This window comes from Crocodylus porosus, unplaced genomic scaffold, assembly GCF_001723895.1.
Source record: "Crocodylus porosus isolate Cpor-Errol unplaced genomic scaffold, CroPor_comp1, whole genome shotgun sequence".
NCBI classification, from domain to species: Eukaryota; Metazoa; Chordata; order Crocodylia; family Crocodylidae; genus Crocodylus; species Crocodylus porosus.
The window spans coordinates 9,032,235-9,046,397 of record NW_017728931.1 but is presented as its reverse complement, the minus strand read 5'-3'; the positions used below and the strand labels follow the sequence as shown (position 1 = coordinate 9,046,397).

The 14,163-nt window shown below is 51.4% G+C and overlaps 1 protein-coding gene across 2 annotated transcripts; it reads right to left on the bottom strand.

Moving 5' to 3' along the window:
- Positions 1 to 6,211: 6,211 nt before the first annotated feature.
- NECAP1 (NECAP endocytosis associated 1) lies at positions 6,212 to 12,231 on the bottom strand. Of its 2 annotated transcripts, none has more exons than XM_019544165.1 (8): positions 12,077 to 12,231; positions 10,116 to 10,216; positions 9,891 to 9,995; positions 9,320 to 9,401; positions 8,723 to 8,831; positions 8,422 to 8,605; positions 7,324 to 7,429; positions 6,212 to 7,129 (listed from the first exon to the last, which is right to left on the bottom strand). In XM_019544165.1, exons 1-8 carry the CDS (start codon positions 12,172 to 12,174, stop codon positions 7,081 to 7,083), a joined length of 834 nt encoding a protein of 277 aa, XP_019399710.1. In that variant the 5' UTR covers positions 12,175 to 12,231; the 3' UTR covers positions 6,212 to 7,080. The 2 variants fall into 2 exon arrangements, with proteins under 2 accessions (XP_019399710.1, XP_019399711.1); XM_019544166.1 differs by having other exon boundaries at positions 12,140 to 12,201.
- Positions 12,232 to 14,163: the final 1,932 nt, after the last annotated feature.

The following is a 14,163-nucleotide window of genomic DNA, read 5'->3' as shown; positions in this document are numbered from 1 at the left end:
GAAAGTAGCAGAAGCAAGAAATTCTCCTATTGTATTTGCTATAAAATGAACTGAATTTAATCATCTCAAGTGACATGCAACAAAATCTGGTTAAGAACACAAGGCCATAAGGGGGAGGGGGGAGAAGGGGAGGACTGGCAAACTAAAAGGGCTGTGATTGCCCTGCACTAATGGTTAGGAAAAATACACGAGAGCCATTCACTCCAATGAAAATAGCCCAGACATAGCCTCCAGAGCAGAGGCCTATTGTTCACCCAATGCACTAAGACCCTGTGACAGGAGTATCAATATTGGAGCCTTTCTGGGAGTGGCCCCACCCTCCTGTAATGGGCCAACTGCCTGCTTACTCGCCTGCCATGCCTTGATCTTATTTGATTAGAAGATGGTTGTAATCAGCGGGAGGCTGCCCACTTTTTTGCACCCTGGTGACAGGGGTCACTACCTGCTGCTCCTTTTCCTCCCCTACACCGCAGCCCAAGCCTCGCAGATGGAGTTGACGAGGTTTGACCTGGGTCTTGTTGTTTTCTGGCCTTCCTCTTTACTCCCGGGGCTCCTCACTTCTCCCTACTGCCCCCCTCTCGCTCTGGGCCTTCTCCCTACTGCCCCCTCTCTCTCCAGGGCTCCTGGGCTGGGGCCAATGCGCCCCCTAACAATGCTGCGCCCTCTCTAGCACCAGGAGGCCCCATGCTACCATGGAGCTCCTATGAGGCCTCCTCCACCCCAATAGCCTCGTCCGGTCCTCCGGTCAAAACAGTAAACAAAACATAAAGCCCCTGGGCTACAACATAAAAACTAGACCATCCAGTCGAACAAAAAAATCTACTCCCTACTAGAGAGCGAGGAAAGAAGGGTTCCACCAACCACAGCAGTGACCAGGGGATGCTCTCATAGCCAGAGTCCTCCCCTCTGTCTGTCCGAACTGAGTCCCTACTCCCACGGCTGCTGGAGAGGGACTGCCCTCCTGGCCTCCTACCTGGGCTTAAGGAGGGATAAGCCCTGCCCCTTCCTGGTCAGCTGGTTTTACCAGTTGCCCCGGCAACCAGCACCTGTGCAGCCCTGGTGACTGGCAGCTGAGCGCCCCCCTTTCAGCCACTAGGGGTCTCCCCAGAGCAGTCTCCACTCTCAGGCGCGGGGCACCTGAGTGCACTGCGACAAACCCACAAGGCCTCAGGGTGTTATGCCATGCAGTACCGTGTGAGAGTGTTGATATTTTGCCCATGCACACACGAGCCTCATTCTGCTCTCACTGAGTGCTCTGGATTTACACTGATAACCAGAACCAGACACAAACCTTTTCTTTACAAACCACTGAGCCAAGGAAAATTAAATGCATCAAAATCACTTCCCTTCCCCACCCCCAGGTCCTATGAGCATTCCTGCCACTTCCCTTCCTTCAGAAAGGCTGCTTATGGCCATGCAATGTTGTTGGCACTAGAAAGTTCATACTAACACAATTGTAATGGTACCAGCCAGAAAGACTGGCAGTCAGGGCTCAGGTGTTTTCAGCCTGAACAGGAGACGGTGAGATGACATGATGCTAAGTCACACGTACATTACAGATACCACAAGCAGAGATGAATGACTGGTAAGCTACAGATCCAGGCTTCAACCACTTGTCCCAGAAGCTCTCCCAACTTTATCATCCCCTTCTCACTCAGGGTTTCATCTCCCTCTGGCTTTTCCTCTGACCCCTTTGTGACCAGAAATAACTTGTCCCTGCATACCAGTTAACACACTAGCACATTACTTGGGAGAGATGCTGACATTTGATCCATTCCACTTTAGTGGAGGTTCCTTTGCCAAAAGGCAGCAGGTCTTCACTGTGCCAGCTGAGGAGAGACCATGTGCTATACCAGAAGAGAAAGAAAATAAATGTAGAGGGACTGAAAATGCCCAGTGGATGCCAGAACAAGCACCTCCACTGCAGAGCAGGGTAGGAGCTGCCCTTCTGCTCAGAACTGGAGATCCACAGAGCCCTGCCATTACAGGAATGCACCCGCAGCTAGTTCCTTGAACAAATCCTAGGCACTCACACTAGGACTGAACCAGAGGCATGGGACCTGACTCTCTTGCCCATCTCCTGCTTTACCATAGTGCTCTGCCTCTTCCCCTCGAGTTTCCCTGTATCTAGGCCAATCTGACTGCTGGAGAAGCCTTTCAACCCCCAACTCATGCAGAACATGCAGGACTACGCTCCCAGCCTTCTCCTGACAACAGGCCTCACAGCAAGTCTGCAACACAGTCCACTTACTGGGGCAGAAGACTGATCACCCACCTACTCCAGGGCCCCTTCAGACTTCATCCTTTCCGCTTCAAGGAGCAACAGGAACAGTAGTGGCAATGGTGACATTTGCTGTTCAGTGATAGAGACACCTCTCTCATCATGAGGAGCCACCCTAGGCCCCCCATCCATACCCCCCACCTCCATCACCCACCACAGCAGGTGGGTAGGAACTAGTTCTCTCCAGTGATCCAAGCTGTCCCCAGAGCAGTGGGTACAAAGGGATACAAGTTGGCTTTATGAAGCACCTCCTTCCATTTGGTACATTCAAACTGAGTTTTCACAAGGACTGTGGGCAAGATGGGCTGCCCAGTTTAAGGGGGTGCATAGCTTCCTTTTGCCACACTGATCAAGAAGCACAATGCTAATGTGTTCCTCAAGAACCATGGCACAAACTCCATATAAGCCAACCCCATTTATAGCAAATCCTGGTTCCACCCCCATTCCCCTTGTTAACGCAACAGGAGGAATAGATTTTTACCACATTAACTTAATCCTTTTATAGCAAATATCCTCTTTTCCCTTCTCCCATGAGGGTCCATTGCAAACAGGTGACACTGTATGTTCCATAGACTTCTTTGGAACTGGACTGGAAGAAGGCCAATGTGGTGCCTATCTTCAAGAAAGTGAGGAAAGTGGATCTGGCTAACTATAGGCCCATCAGCCTGACTTCTATCCTGGGGAAGGTCTTAGAAAAGTTTATTAAAAAGAGGCCATCCTTAATGGACTGGCCGATGCCAACATGCTGAGGGATAGCCCGCATGGGTTTGTTGTGGGTAGGTCTTGTTTGACCAATCTCATTTCTTTCTATGACCAAGTGACTTATCACCTGGACAAGGGAGAAGAGATTGATGTCATATATCTTGACTTCAAAAAAAGCCTTCAATCCGGTATCCCATGATCACCTCTTGACAAAACTGGCCAATTGCAGCCTTGGGTCTACCATGATCCACTGGCTAGGCAATTGGCTCAATGGTCAGACCCAGAGGGTAGTAATTGTTGGAAGTCAATCATCATGGTGCCCCTTGACCAGGGCCCCCCCCGAAGGCTCTGTCCTTGAACCCGTATTGTTCAACATCTTCATTAATGATGTGGACACTGGAGTCAGAAGCAGACTGGCCAAGTTTGCTGATGACACCAAACTTTGGGGCAAAGCATCCATACCAGAAGACAGACAGGTGATCCACGCTGACCTGGACAGACTCAGCAAATGGGCAGACAAGAACTTGATGGTGTTTAAACACTGAAAAATGCAAGGCTGCACCTTGGGAGGAAAAACCTGCAGCATCCTTATAGGCTTGGCAGTGCTACGCTGGCTAGCACTATGGAAGAAAGAGACTTGGGGGGTCATCATTGACCACAAGATGAACATGAGCCTACTAGCCACAACATTGCATTGCAAAGCAACCAAAACACTGGCTTGCATCTTTAGATGCTTCTTAAGCAAATCCCAGGATGCCATTCTCCCCTTGTACTCAGCCTTGGTGAGACCACAGCTGGAGTACTGCATCCAGTTTCGGGCTCCACAATTCAAAAAGGTTGTGGAGAAGCTTGAGAGAGTCCAGAGAAGAGGCACGCGCATGATCAGAGGTCAGGAAAACAGACCTTACAATGACAGCTGAGAGCCATGGGGCTCTTTAGCCTGGAAAAGCATAGGTTCAGGAGTGATCTGATGGCCACCTATAAGTTTATCAGGGATCACCACCAGTTTCTGGGGGAACACTTGTTCACCAGAGCGCCCCAAGGGATGATGAGGTCAAACGGTTATAAACTACTGCAAGACCATCTCAGGCTGGACACAAGGAAGAATTTCTTTACTGTCCAAGCCCCCAAGGTCTGGAACAGCCTGCCAGAGGTGGTTCAAGCACTACATTGAACACCTTCAAGAGTAAATTGGATGCTTATCTTGCTGGGATCCTATGACCCCAGCTGACTTCCTGCCCTTGGGCAGGGGGCTGGACTTGATGATTTTCCGAGGTCCCTTCCAGCCCTAATGTCTATGAAATCTATGAAATAGGATGAAAGGTACTGAAAGCACCTGCAGCACAAATCAAGAAGCCAGTGGAGTCTAGAAGAGAAAGCCCTAACCAGCAACTCCAGTATCACTAAGACTACTAGAAGGCTGCTCCCCATTTACTGCCATTACTTTCCTACCCCCAGCCCCACTCCCTTCCATCCCAGAACTATCTCCCACAACTCACAAGCAGGAAGGGTCTTCACTTTGTTCCCATTCTTCACCCTTCTTCTCAAAACAGCACCCACTGTACTCTTCTGTCCTTACAGTTTACATGTTGGAAGTACTAGCAGGTTGTTTTGATAATCTGTCCCCTCCCAGCCAGAAGCCAAATTCTCCTTCACTCCAAAAGCTAACACTCCTTGGACCATAAGGGTATGATCACATTTCTGCCCACAGGGCTGCTGAGCCAAAAAGTTCACTTGACACAAGAGAGAGACACAGTGCCCTTTTTCCCAATTTTTCTCATTTAATTACCATTATTGCACCAGTACATCTTATGCTTTATATACATATATTTTTAAATTTTTGCTTCAGATTCTCAAATACATAATATATTATCTCCAGAATACTAAGAACACAGAGGAAGAGGCTCTTGGTTAGTTGTAACTGACACTATTAAACTTCCCTAGTTTTTGGAAACTGTTACATCATTGAAATGTCAGGACCTGCCCCAATATGGTAGATTTGAGCCAGCCACCAGGGCCTGTGATCTGGCTTAGACTGCAGGGAAGGGGACGATTAGTAGTTTACACCCCCAACACATATAGCAAATTCATGAGACATGAAGCTTCCCAGGCATGGAACCAAAAGAAAGCACAGAAGATTTGGGAATAATGCTTGACAGGAGAAAAACACCTGGGAAAGCTGGAATGGGTAGCTATTCAAAATATATCCATCTATAAAAGCAATCTAGTCCCCATTTCCACAAGTGGAACTGCAGTGGTGCTAGACTTATGTAGCACAGGCTTGCCTTCCCAGAGCACTGGACAGTTTGCTTCCCAATGCTTTCAGCACCAATGAGCCTGCAAAGAAGTAAAGAGTGGACAGTTGCAACAAAGGAGAGGAAGTATGAGTGGCTGATTAGGTACTCCCCTTGGAGAGCTAGAGCCAGGAGATAAGAGAGGTGGAAGGTGGACATCATGTGCAGTTGGACATGCTTCCAGAATGCATAAGTGTTATCTATGAGTGTTAGGAACAGGGAGGTGTCTCCCTGCACAGTACAAGTCTAGTGTTCTAGCAAGGGGGTCGTCACCTACAGGGACTTCACTAACATGGACACTGTGGAGGCAAGCAGTAAGGGCTGCACTGCCCCATCAAGATGGCTGTAGTAGCAGGCAGGCTACTACACCTACTCATGCAACTAGGGGATGGAGACCGGGGGGAAAGACAGCAATACAAGGGATTCAAGGAACCTCACCTCAAAAGCAAGGGAGAACATTCAAGAGCTATCTGCCTCAGATTGCATACCCCACTGAAAAACTGGAGGGACAAGGTTGGGGAGGGAGGCGATCCAGGGCACATTAAGAACACAGGCACAGCAACTGAGTCCATTAAGCAGAAATGTTTAAAAGAAAAATCACATTTTCAGGGAGGGGCAGGAGAGAAGAGATGCAGCTCTGAAAGTATCTATTCGGCAATTAAACCCTCCCTATACTGAAGCATTTATAAGGGTAGGGGGTCAGGAGGGAAAGAGGGCTGTACATGCCACCACAGCAGGAGGCACACAGGTGACACGGAACTATACTGCATCCTGATTTCATCTCTCAACTAGCTCTGCCAGGTTCAGATGCCTCCCAAGATGCATGCAGCAGGAGGGGTGGTGTGTACGGGAAGGCACTGTACTGACAGAGATGGGAAATGTCCAGCAACTGGCTACAGCATGAGAGAAGCTGCTCCAGTCTGAAAAAACAGGATCTCTTTCCTTTAAGGATATTTCCAGTTAAAAACAGCTCAATAGCTTTTTAAGGATTCCAGTGGGAGGACAAGGATGGCAGAGTTTGAGGGGGGCACAAGGGAAGGCATGGACATCAAACTCAAGAGAACCTCACACAAGCTGAACAAGAGAACATTGTGAGGACACAAGAGATCCGGGGCTGAGGCATGCAAGGGGCAGGCCAGGACATGGAGCTAAGCATGACATGTCCTTTCATAAAGAGATATGGATGCCCATCTAGAACAATACCTACATGTCAAAGGACAGCAAACAGTGCAGGAGGGGATAGAGCTAGCTCCCTATTAAAAACCCCATTCTACAGGACAGAGAAGTAGACAAAGTGCTGGTCTTGGGCCATTACCATTTGAGGGCTGCAGCTGGCCAAACCCACAAGTGTGCTATACTCCAGAGCCCTCCACACTTCAAGCCAAGCTGCAGTGACTTGGTCAGTGCTGTAGATTTCTGGGGCAGAGGAGCTGGCCCAAGCTGGGGGTGCTGAAGAACAGAAAAATCCAAATGACACATCCATTACCCCACAAGTGATAGCATGCAGCACTCAGACAGGTGAGAGGACACCAACTCCTCCCTCCCTCTTGCTTTTGTGCACAATTTAGAGATGGCCCCTCAGGGCTTGGTGATCTTTGAGGAGCCAGACGTCCATTTTGATTGAAACAGAAACTTTAAAAAACAGGTGGCAGGGAGGGGAGGATGGAAAATAGGATTGTCTGGATTTTTTTTTTTTTTTTTTGATTGAAGACTCGAGAGGTCTGGACCCCTTCCCATTCACTTGGTGCTTCCAGCTCCTCATGGTCAAAAATCAGCCTGCTTCAACTCCGCAACACTGGCCATTCAGAACTGGACCCAGTTGGACTGCTGAGGGGCTTGGCTGGAAACGGTGCTAAAAGAAAGACACGAGTCAGAGGGGGTGATCCCAGTTGAAGGATTGTAAACCAGCCCACTCAACCCCTCACTCCTGCCCTGTAACCCCTGACTATGCCAGCCCTAAATTCTCCAAACAGCTGTACCAGTGCCCCTCACTGCTGCCCCACAGTTCTCCCTCCAGACCTACTCTGTCTCCTTCTCAATAATCACCTGGCTGCAGTGCTGAAGTCCCCCCAGAGGTCTGTGGTGGCTGGAACGGCTGAAGGTGCTGGTGCCTTAGAAACTGATGCAGCAGAGTCCAAATCTAACAGGATATCTGAGAACAGAGAGGAACACAGATGTTTAAGATCACTGGCAAGAGGGAAAGTCCTGGAGTGCTCAGAGCCTCACACCTTACTGGAGAGGTCTTTCTTCTGGAGCTATTGCAAGATTAAAATACACTGATTTCTTGGGCAGCTGCCCACCCACCCTTTTGAAGATGGGCTGTGAAGAACACAGCAGCTCCACTTGCTGGGTCCCCAGAAAACCACCAGTTGCGTTCTGTTGCAGACCCCATGCTCATGATCCACCATTCCAGCCAGCAGACTTGGGGGTCACACCAGCTGCTAGACCAAAATGGAGAAGCACTGATCACGGCTGGATTCCAGCAGCCACATAGGCAGGAGGACTCTGCTAAAGGCATCCAGAACCTAAACATCATACCCTGAAGAGCCATTATATTCTTCCTCCTCGACACAGAGCTGTACATTCAACTTTTGAAAGGAGCCTCCTTCTCCTGCAGGCTTCCTGCCACCTGCTATAGCCTTGGTACACCCACTCTGTGCTGCTCCTTGCACCTAAGCAGTCCCCACTTCAAAGCCTCCCAAGATGCCAGTATAACTGTACCCTACAGCCACTGATCCAAAACTTCCTGCAGAGGAGAGCAAGTGATCTAGCGATTAAAGGTGCCAGATGTCTGAGAGACCCAGCCTTGCCAGCAAATTCACTGCATCACACTGGCCAAGTCACTGGACTTGACCTCAGTCTCTTTCCGCAAGAGCTGAGGATATCACAATGCCTTCCTAATTCACCTGGAAGCCAACAATTAGACTTATTGCCCAAGATGCTCATATCTAAAAACCCATGTGCTTTTGATATCACAGGTCTGAATTGTGTGGCTTGAGTCCAAATTAAGAGCACCAGCTCCACAAAGCAGGGACCATGTTTGCCCTTACATCTGTGCAGTACCAAACACACCAATGAAGCTTAACAGACAGATTCCCCTCCTCCACCAGGGCTGGAGAATCCTCCCATCCATTCAGCATTTACCTGCACTGCTCACATTACTGGATTTCAGCACTGGTGGTGGCGTGACGTGGTTGGAAATGGGTGTTGAGGAAGGGGGAGGGACAGGAGGAGCTGTGATTTTGCCCCCTGGAGGGGGAGGGAGTAGACTAAGCCCCCCTGATCCAGCCACACGTGGCTTGGGTGGCCCTCCCTTCTTGGTCATGTTCTGTTAAAAAAGGACAGAAAACACATAAAGATGAGAGGAGTCATCTGTGGCAGGAGCCAGCAATAATTGTAAAGAGAACAGCCAACACAGCACTGGTTTAGTCAGGCAGAACCTTACCCCAATGCTCAGCTTGATGGTCTGTCCTTCTTTGAACCCCAGGTCCAGCTTGGGGCGTGTATCTGCTTCCTGGGACTCCTTGGAGATTTCAGACTCCTGTTTCACCCACCTAGAGGAGAGGAACAGCTGAGGCCCCACAACAAAGGAAAAAGAAGATGGCTATCAAGGGGCAATTTGGGGACCAGCATGGGCTCCCCAACTGGCCAACACTAGCACTGCCAATGCCAGGCACCACCACCCTTACTCTACAATGTGGCATCAGAGATTCAAAGCCAACATGTCTCCCAGAAGAACAGTACCTTTGCAATGCAGTCACCCCATCATGCCTCACTGCATCTCCATCTGAAAGTCTTGCATATCTCAAAGAGGGGTGTGCGTCTAACACTTTCAGGTGCTAGAGACAACAGAAGCTCCATCACCCTGCTTATAACTTTGAGCTCATTCTGTGACTGGCAGCCCATTCCCTCCCCACCATATACCACAAGTGCCAATAATAAAAGAAGTGAGGCTGTGCAAGAGTCCAAGGAAACTGGCCTGGGTGCCACATGTGAGCACCATCAGTAGACCATGGGGCAGAGTGGGGCAGGCAAGACTCACTTGAAGTGATCCTGCAGGGAAACATTGAAGTCAAAAGCATCTCCCCGATCTGTGAAGCCGATGCCAATGAATGCACTTCGCCCTGGTGGCGAGACAGACGGGTAGTCAACAAAAGAAGGGGGCAGAGAGGAACCAGCACATTCCTTAGCAAGTTCTCCCCTAGACACCACAGCACATGGGACATGAGCCAGGTGCCATATCCTTTCCAGTAGCCATCTAAGCTTTCATTCCCCCATAAACCCAAGGGTTCACTCTGCTAGCTGCAATGCCCATGCTACCCTCAGTAGCATCTCCTGTGATCTCTTCAAGCCTGGGTAAGCAGCCCTGCAAGTTGCTTACTACTCCTAGTCCAACAGACAGAGTCAAGTCATCCTTCAGACTGCCTAGTCTACTGCAACCCTTTAAGGGTCATCTGTGGACATGCCACCCCTTCTTACCTCAACCCCAGCCCTCAGAGAGCAGCCTACCATGTGGGTCTCTCAGGCAAAAAGCCCTAGTTTGACTTCTTCAGCTTCTGTTTCCTACACTCTGCTCTATAGCATGCTCCTCACCACACCATGTTTCTACTCACCAGTCCCATCCTGAATCCGTATGACAAAGTATCGGCTGGAATCAGTCACTGTTTCCACAGCAATGCCAGGATACTGGTCTATGGGAGCCTGAGCAAACAACTCCCCTGATGGACCAAGAGAGAGACAAGGAGGTGAGAAGAATGGCCCACTGGGACTTTCACAGAAAAGGACAAAACAGGCACATCCCTCAGCACGGGGACCATAGAACCACCTTCCCATCTTACCTGAGACTTTATCTTCTAGCTTTATATATGCTGTTTTGCCTTTAGAAGTGATGCGGAGCCGCCCTGTCCAGTCTGGATGGTCCAGTTTCCAGTCGGATGCCCTGGAGAGGAAGAGAGAAGGAGCAGGAACTCACGTTCACTGACACCACCTCAACTCTACCTGGCAGCCCCCAGACATCCCAGGGCCAAACAACACTGCTGCTTCTCAGTCCCGACCAAAGCAATCCCTAACTCCCTTATTCTACATCTCTTCTGAAGAGAGGCTCAGGTACCAAAACCAACCTCGCTCAACTGTGATTAGCTCCTCAGAGGAGGCTCCAAGAGCCCAACCTCGCACGCACACTCCCCAGGCAGGCAGAAACCGAACAAAAACAGCAGCAAAACAGACAGCATTAAACAGAGGTGCACCAGGACACTAGGGGTGGGAAGTAGAGTGAGAGAAAGAAGGCAGGAGTCCAAAAAGACATTCAGAGCAGCAGAGCTCTTCAGCTGAGAAAGGTGAAGGCCAACAGAAATTATACTAGTTTAGAAAAGGAAGCCTCTCTGGCACTGCTATTTCCCTTCCTCTTATAGCATAGCCCTCTGGAGTTAGGAGCAGCAAGTTTATAATGGGCAAATTACACGTTACACTTCACACACACTTAACACGTGGAAGGCTGCTGCAGAACGTTACTGAAGCAAACTGACTAAGGGATTTCAAAAACAGATTCATGTGACCAAGAGCAACATCTGCAGCAAAGCTGGGGATAAAAAGAACTAGGCCCATCGACATCTGTGCGTCAAAACAAACTGATCAGTGCTGTCACCATAAAAACATCATCAGGGAAATCCACGCTTTCATCCTGTGACCCTAGCCTTCCTGTAGCTGAAGCATACATACAGGGAAGATCTGCTAACCTCTGGGCCAGCAAACCTGCCCTGGGATTGAAGGGTCTCAAAGAATTTCCTCCGGTTCCTGCACCACCATTGAGCAGTTCTGGGGGCTGAGTTCGACCATTAGTTACAGCCCTGTAATCCCACGGCCTCTAAGAGAAGCACAGGGTAACCCAGGGTAGAAGTCAGCCCTGAACTGGAAGAGGCATACTCATTTACAGAGTCTAACACCCTGAATAGGATTAACTAGTTAAACCTCCACAGTGCTGTAACATGGAGCAGAATATCCCTGCAGCAGGAAGGGTGTGAGGCAGCTGCTGGCCCTCGCTGCGGAAGACACCCAGTGCTCTCCCGTGCAGCTGAAGTTGCAAGTAGGGCTTAAACCCTCCAGAAATCAGGCCTCTCAGCACCCTTCCTGGAGGCGGCAGAGGGATCAGAGGGAGAGCAGGATCCTGGATGCCAGCACATCTCCTCCCTGCCTGAGGGGCGGGGGGAGGGTTGTTCATGCAGAACAAACTGCACTGACCCGGGCAGAAGCCCCGGGAACAGAGCCCAGCTCCGCTCCCATCTCTGCAGGAACAATGGGAGGAAAAGCACATCTCTGTCAGCAAAGAGAGCAGCGCCCGCATGACTCAGAGTGCACAGGCAGGCTGCAGCAGGGTGAGGAGATGCCGCGTCCGTCAAGCCAGCATTCCCCCCTTGCCACCCCAGAAGCTCACCCATCCCCACGCAGGGCAGCAGGCGCCAGGGAAGACGGCCACAGCCCCAAGCCCAGCTGGGAGGAGGCAGGAGAGGCCAGCAGACGGGTGGCACTGCCCAGACGGGGGCTCCAAGGAGGGGCAGAGGAGGCAACTCTGCTCCACCCCCCAATGTGCGTTGACCCCGGGCAAAGCCAGGTTGCCAGAGGGGCAGACCCCCGCACCCCTCGGTTTGCCCCTGGAAGCACCAGCCTTGCCCGCTCCCCCGCAGGCCCCGGGGCGCGGCGGGGTGGGGGCAGCCCCCGGCGAGGCTGCAAGCACGGGGCAGCCCCAGCCCCAGCCCGGGACGCGGGACGCGGGAGCGGACAGCCGGGGGCGCGGAGGCGGTACCGGTAGCCGCGGTTGGAGGCCCGCGGCGGGATGCGGTAGACGTTGACATCGGGCTTCACGCACAGCACGGACTCGTACTCCACCTCGGCCGCCGCCATCTCGGATCTGCGCCCCGCAGACCCCGGGACCGGCAGGCGGGCGGGCTCATAACCGGGGCGCTTCCGACCACCATCTTTGGGGCGGGCAGGAGCTGGCTGCGGCCATGTTGGGCTCGGGTCCGCTGGAAGCCGTGGCGGGCGGCATCTTGGATGTGGGCAGCTTCGTTCCGACCCTCGGGACGGCCATATTCGAGGCCGGACCCGGCGAGCGGCGCGACTCCGCGGCCGCCATTTTACACCCTGGCAACGCCGCGACCTCGTGCTGAAGAGGCAGTGGCGGGGGCCGTTTTGGATCCTGGCACCGCACGATGGGTGTGTGGGGAGCCATGTGAGAAGCGGGCAGAGGGGCGGGAGGCCATCTTGGTTGTGGGCAGAGCTCCCTGAGTGGCAGCAGGATGGTGCTAATGAAGAAGCCAGCGGACGGGCGTGTGCCGAGCTGCAAGGGGCTGGGGGCGGGGCCGTCTGGCAAGCAGCATGTGGTTATGCGTATGTGGAGACAAGTGTAGCAGATGGCGTGTTTCTGTGCACCTGCCGTCTGGGGTCACTGACGGGTGGGGGGGGGTGATGTAGGGCAGACAGAGGGGTGCAAGAACCCTGTTAAACTGGTGGGGCCTGGCAGCACCGCAGGGGAAGGGGCCTCTCCCCTCGCTCTCACCTCTTGCAGTGGGAAGGGAGATGCACCCCCCCAAACTGCAGCCTGTTTGTGACCCCCCGCCCCCCCAACTTCAAAACCCCTGATCCCAAAACTATCCTGATGATCCCCGGGGAAGGAGACTGAGTTGGTAATAGAAAGATTGTCCTTCAGCTGAGGAGCTAACCAGTTCCTCAGGCACAGGCATAGGGTCTGCAGGAGTTGCTTACTGTTCCACAGTAAAACCCCTTGTGTTGTTCTGCTCATTCATATATGCCTGGTTTGTTGAACCCAGTGATCAGGCTTAGAGGTCGGGATAACAGACCTTATGATGAGAGGCTGAGAGCCACGGGACTCTTCAGCCTGGAAAAGCGTAGGCTCAGGGGTGATCTGATGACCACCTATAAGTTTATTTGGGGTGACCACCAGGATCTGGGGGAAAGTCTGTTCACTAGAGCGCCCCAAGAGATGACAAGATGGAACAGTCACAAACTCCTCTATGACCATCTATGAAATCACTACAAGCTCCCCACACAGCTCTGCCTGTGCCCCTTACTTTTGCCCTCCATGCTGTCCCAGTCCAGGGCTCCCCGCACAGGTCCTGCATGCCCCTTAACTTTTGTCAACACCCCACTCCACAGCCTTGTGGACCCTTGTCTACAGCCCCCTCCAAAGCACTGGCACCCTACTGCATGCCTGCTGAATGTCTTCCTTTTTTAAGCAACCATGCCCACCCCCCCTGCTCATTGCAGAATGGAAAATGTTGTCCCCAAAAACACTTAAATTAATTTCCTTCTTGAACTACATGGAAAAAAATAGTGGCTTTTATGGTCACTTTAGCTAGCTAGCATATTAGTGCTCATATACCTCAGTTGTCTAAACAACATATCGCTTGTCAGGGAAGGGAGGGAACTGGTATCTGCAGCAACAGCTGGAGAAATGTGGGCTAGATAAAACTACTACAAGGTGGATAGATAACTGTATCAACAGCCTGAAGCAAAGGGTAGTTTTTAATGGGTCCATGTCAAGCTGGTAGGAGCTTTCGAGCGGAGTCCCACAGGGGTCTGTCCTGGCCCAGTGCTGTTTAACAAGTTTATTAATAAATTAGATGCTGACAAGGAAAGCTTCTTGAGCAACTTGGCTGATGACACAAAACTGGGAAGGATTGAGAACATGTTGGAGGATGCAAGTGCAATTCAGAAGGATCTCAACAGATTAGAAATTTGGGCTAGAGTTTCATAGTTTCTAGGGTTGGAAGGGACCTGAGTAGATCATCTAGTCCAATCCCCTGCCATGGCAGGAAAGAGTACTGGGGTCAAACAACCCCAGCAAAGTGTTCATCTAGCCTCCTCTTAAAG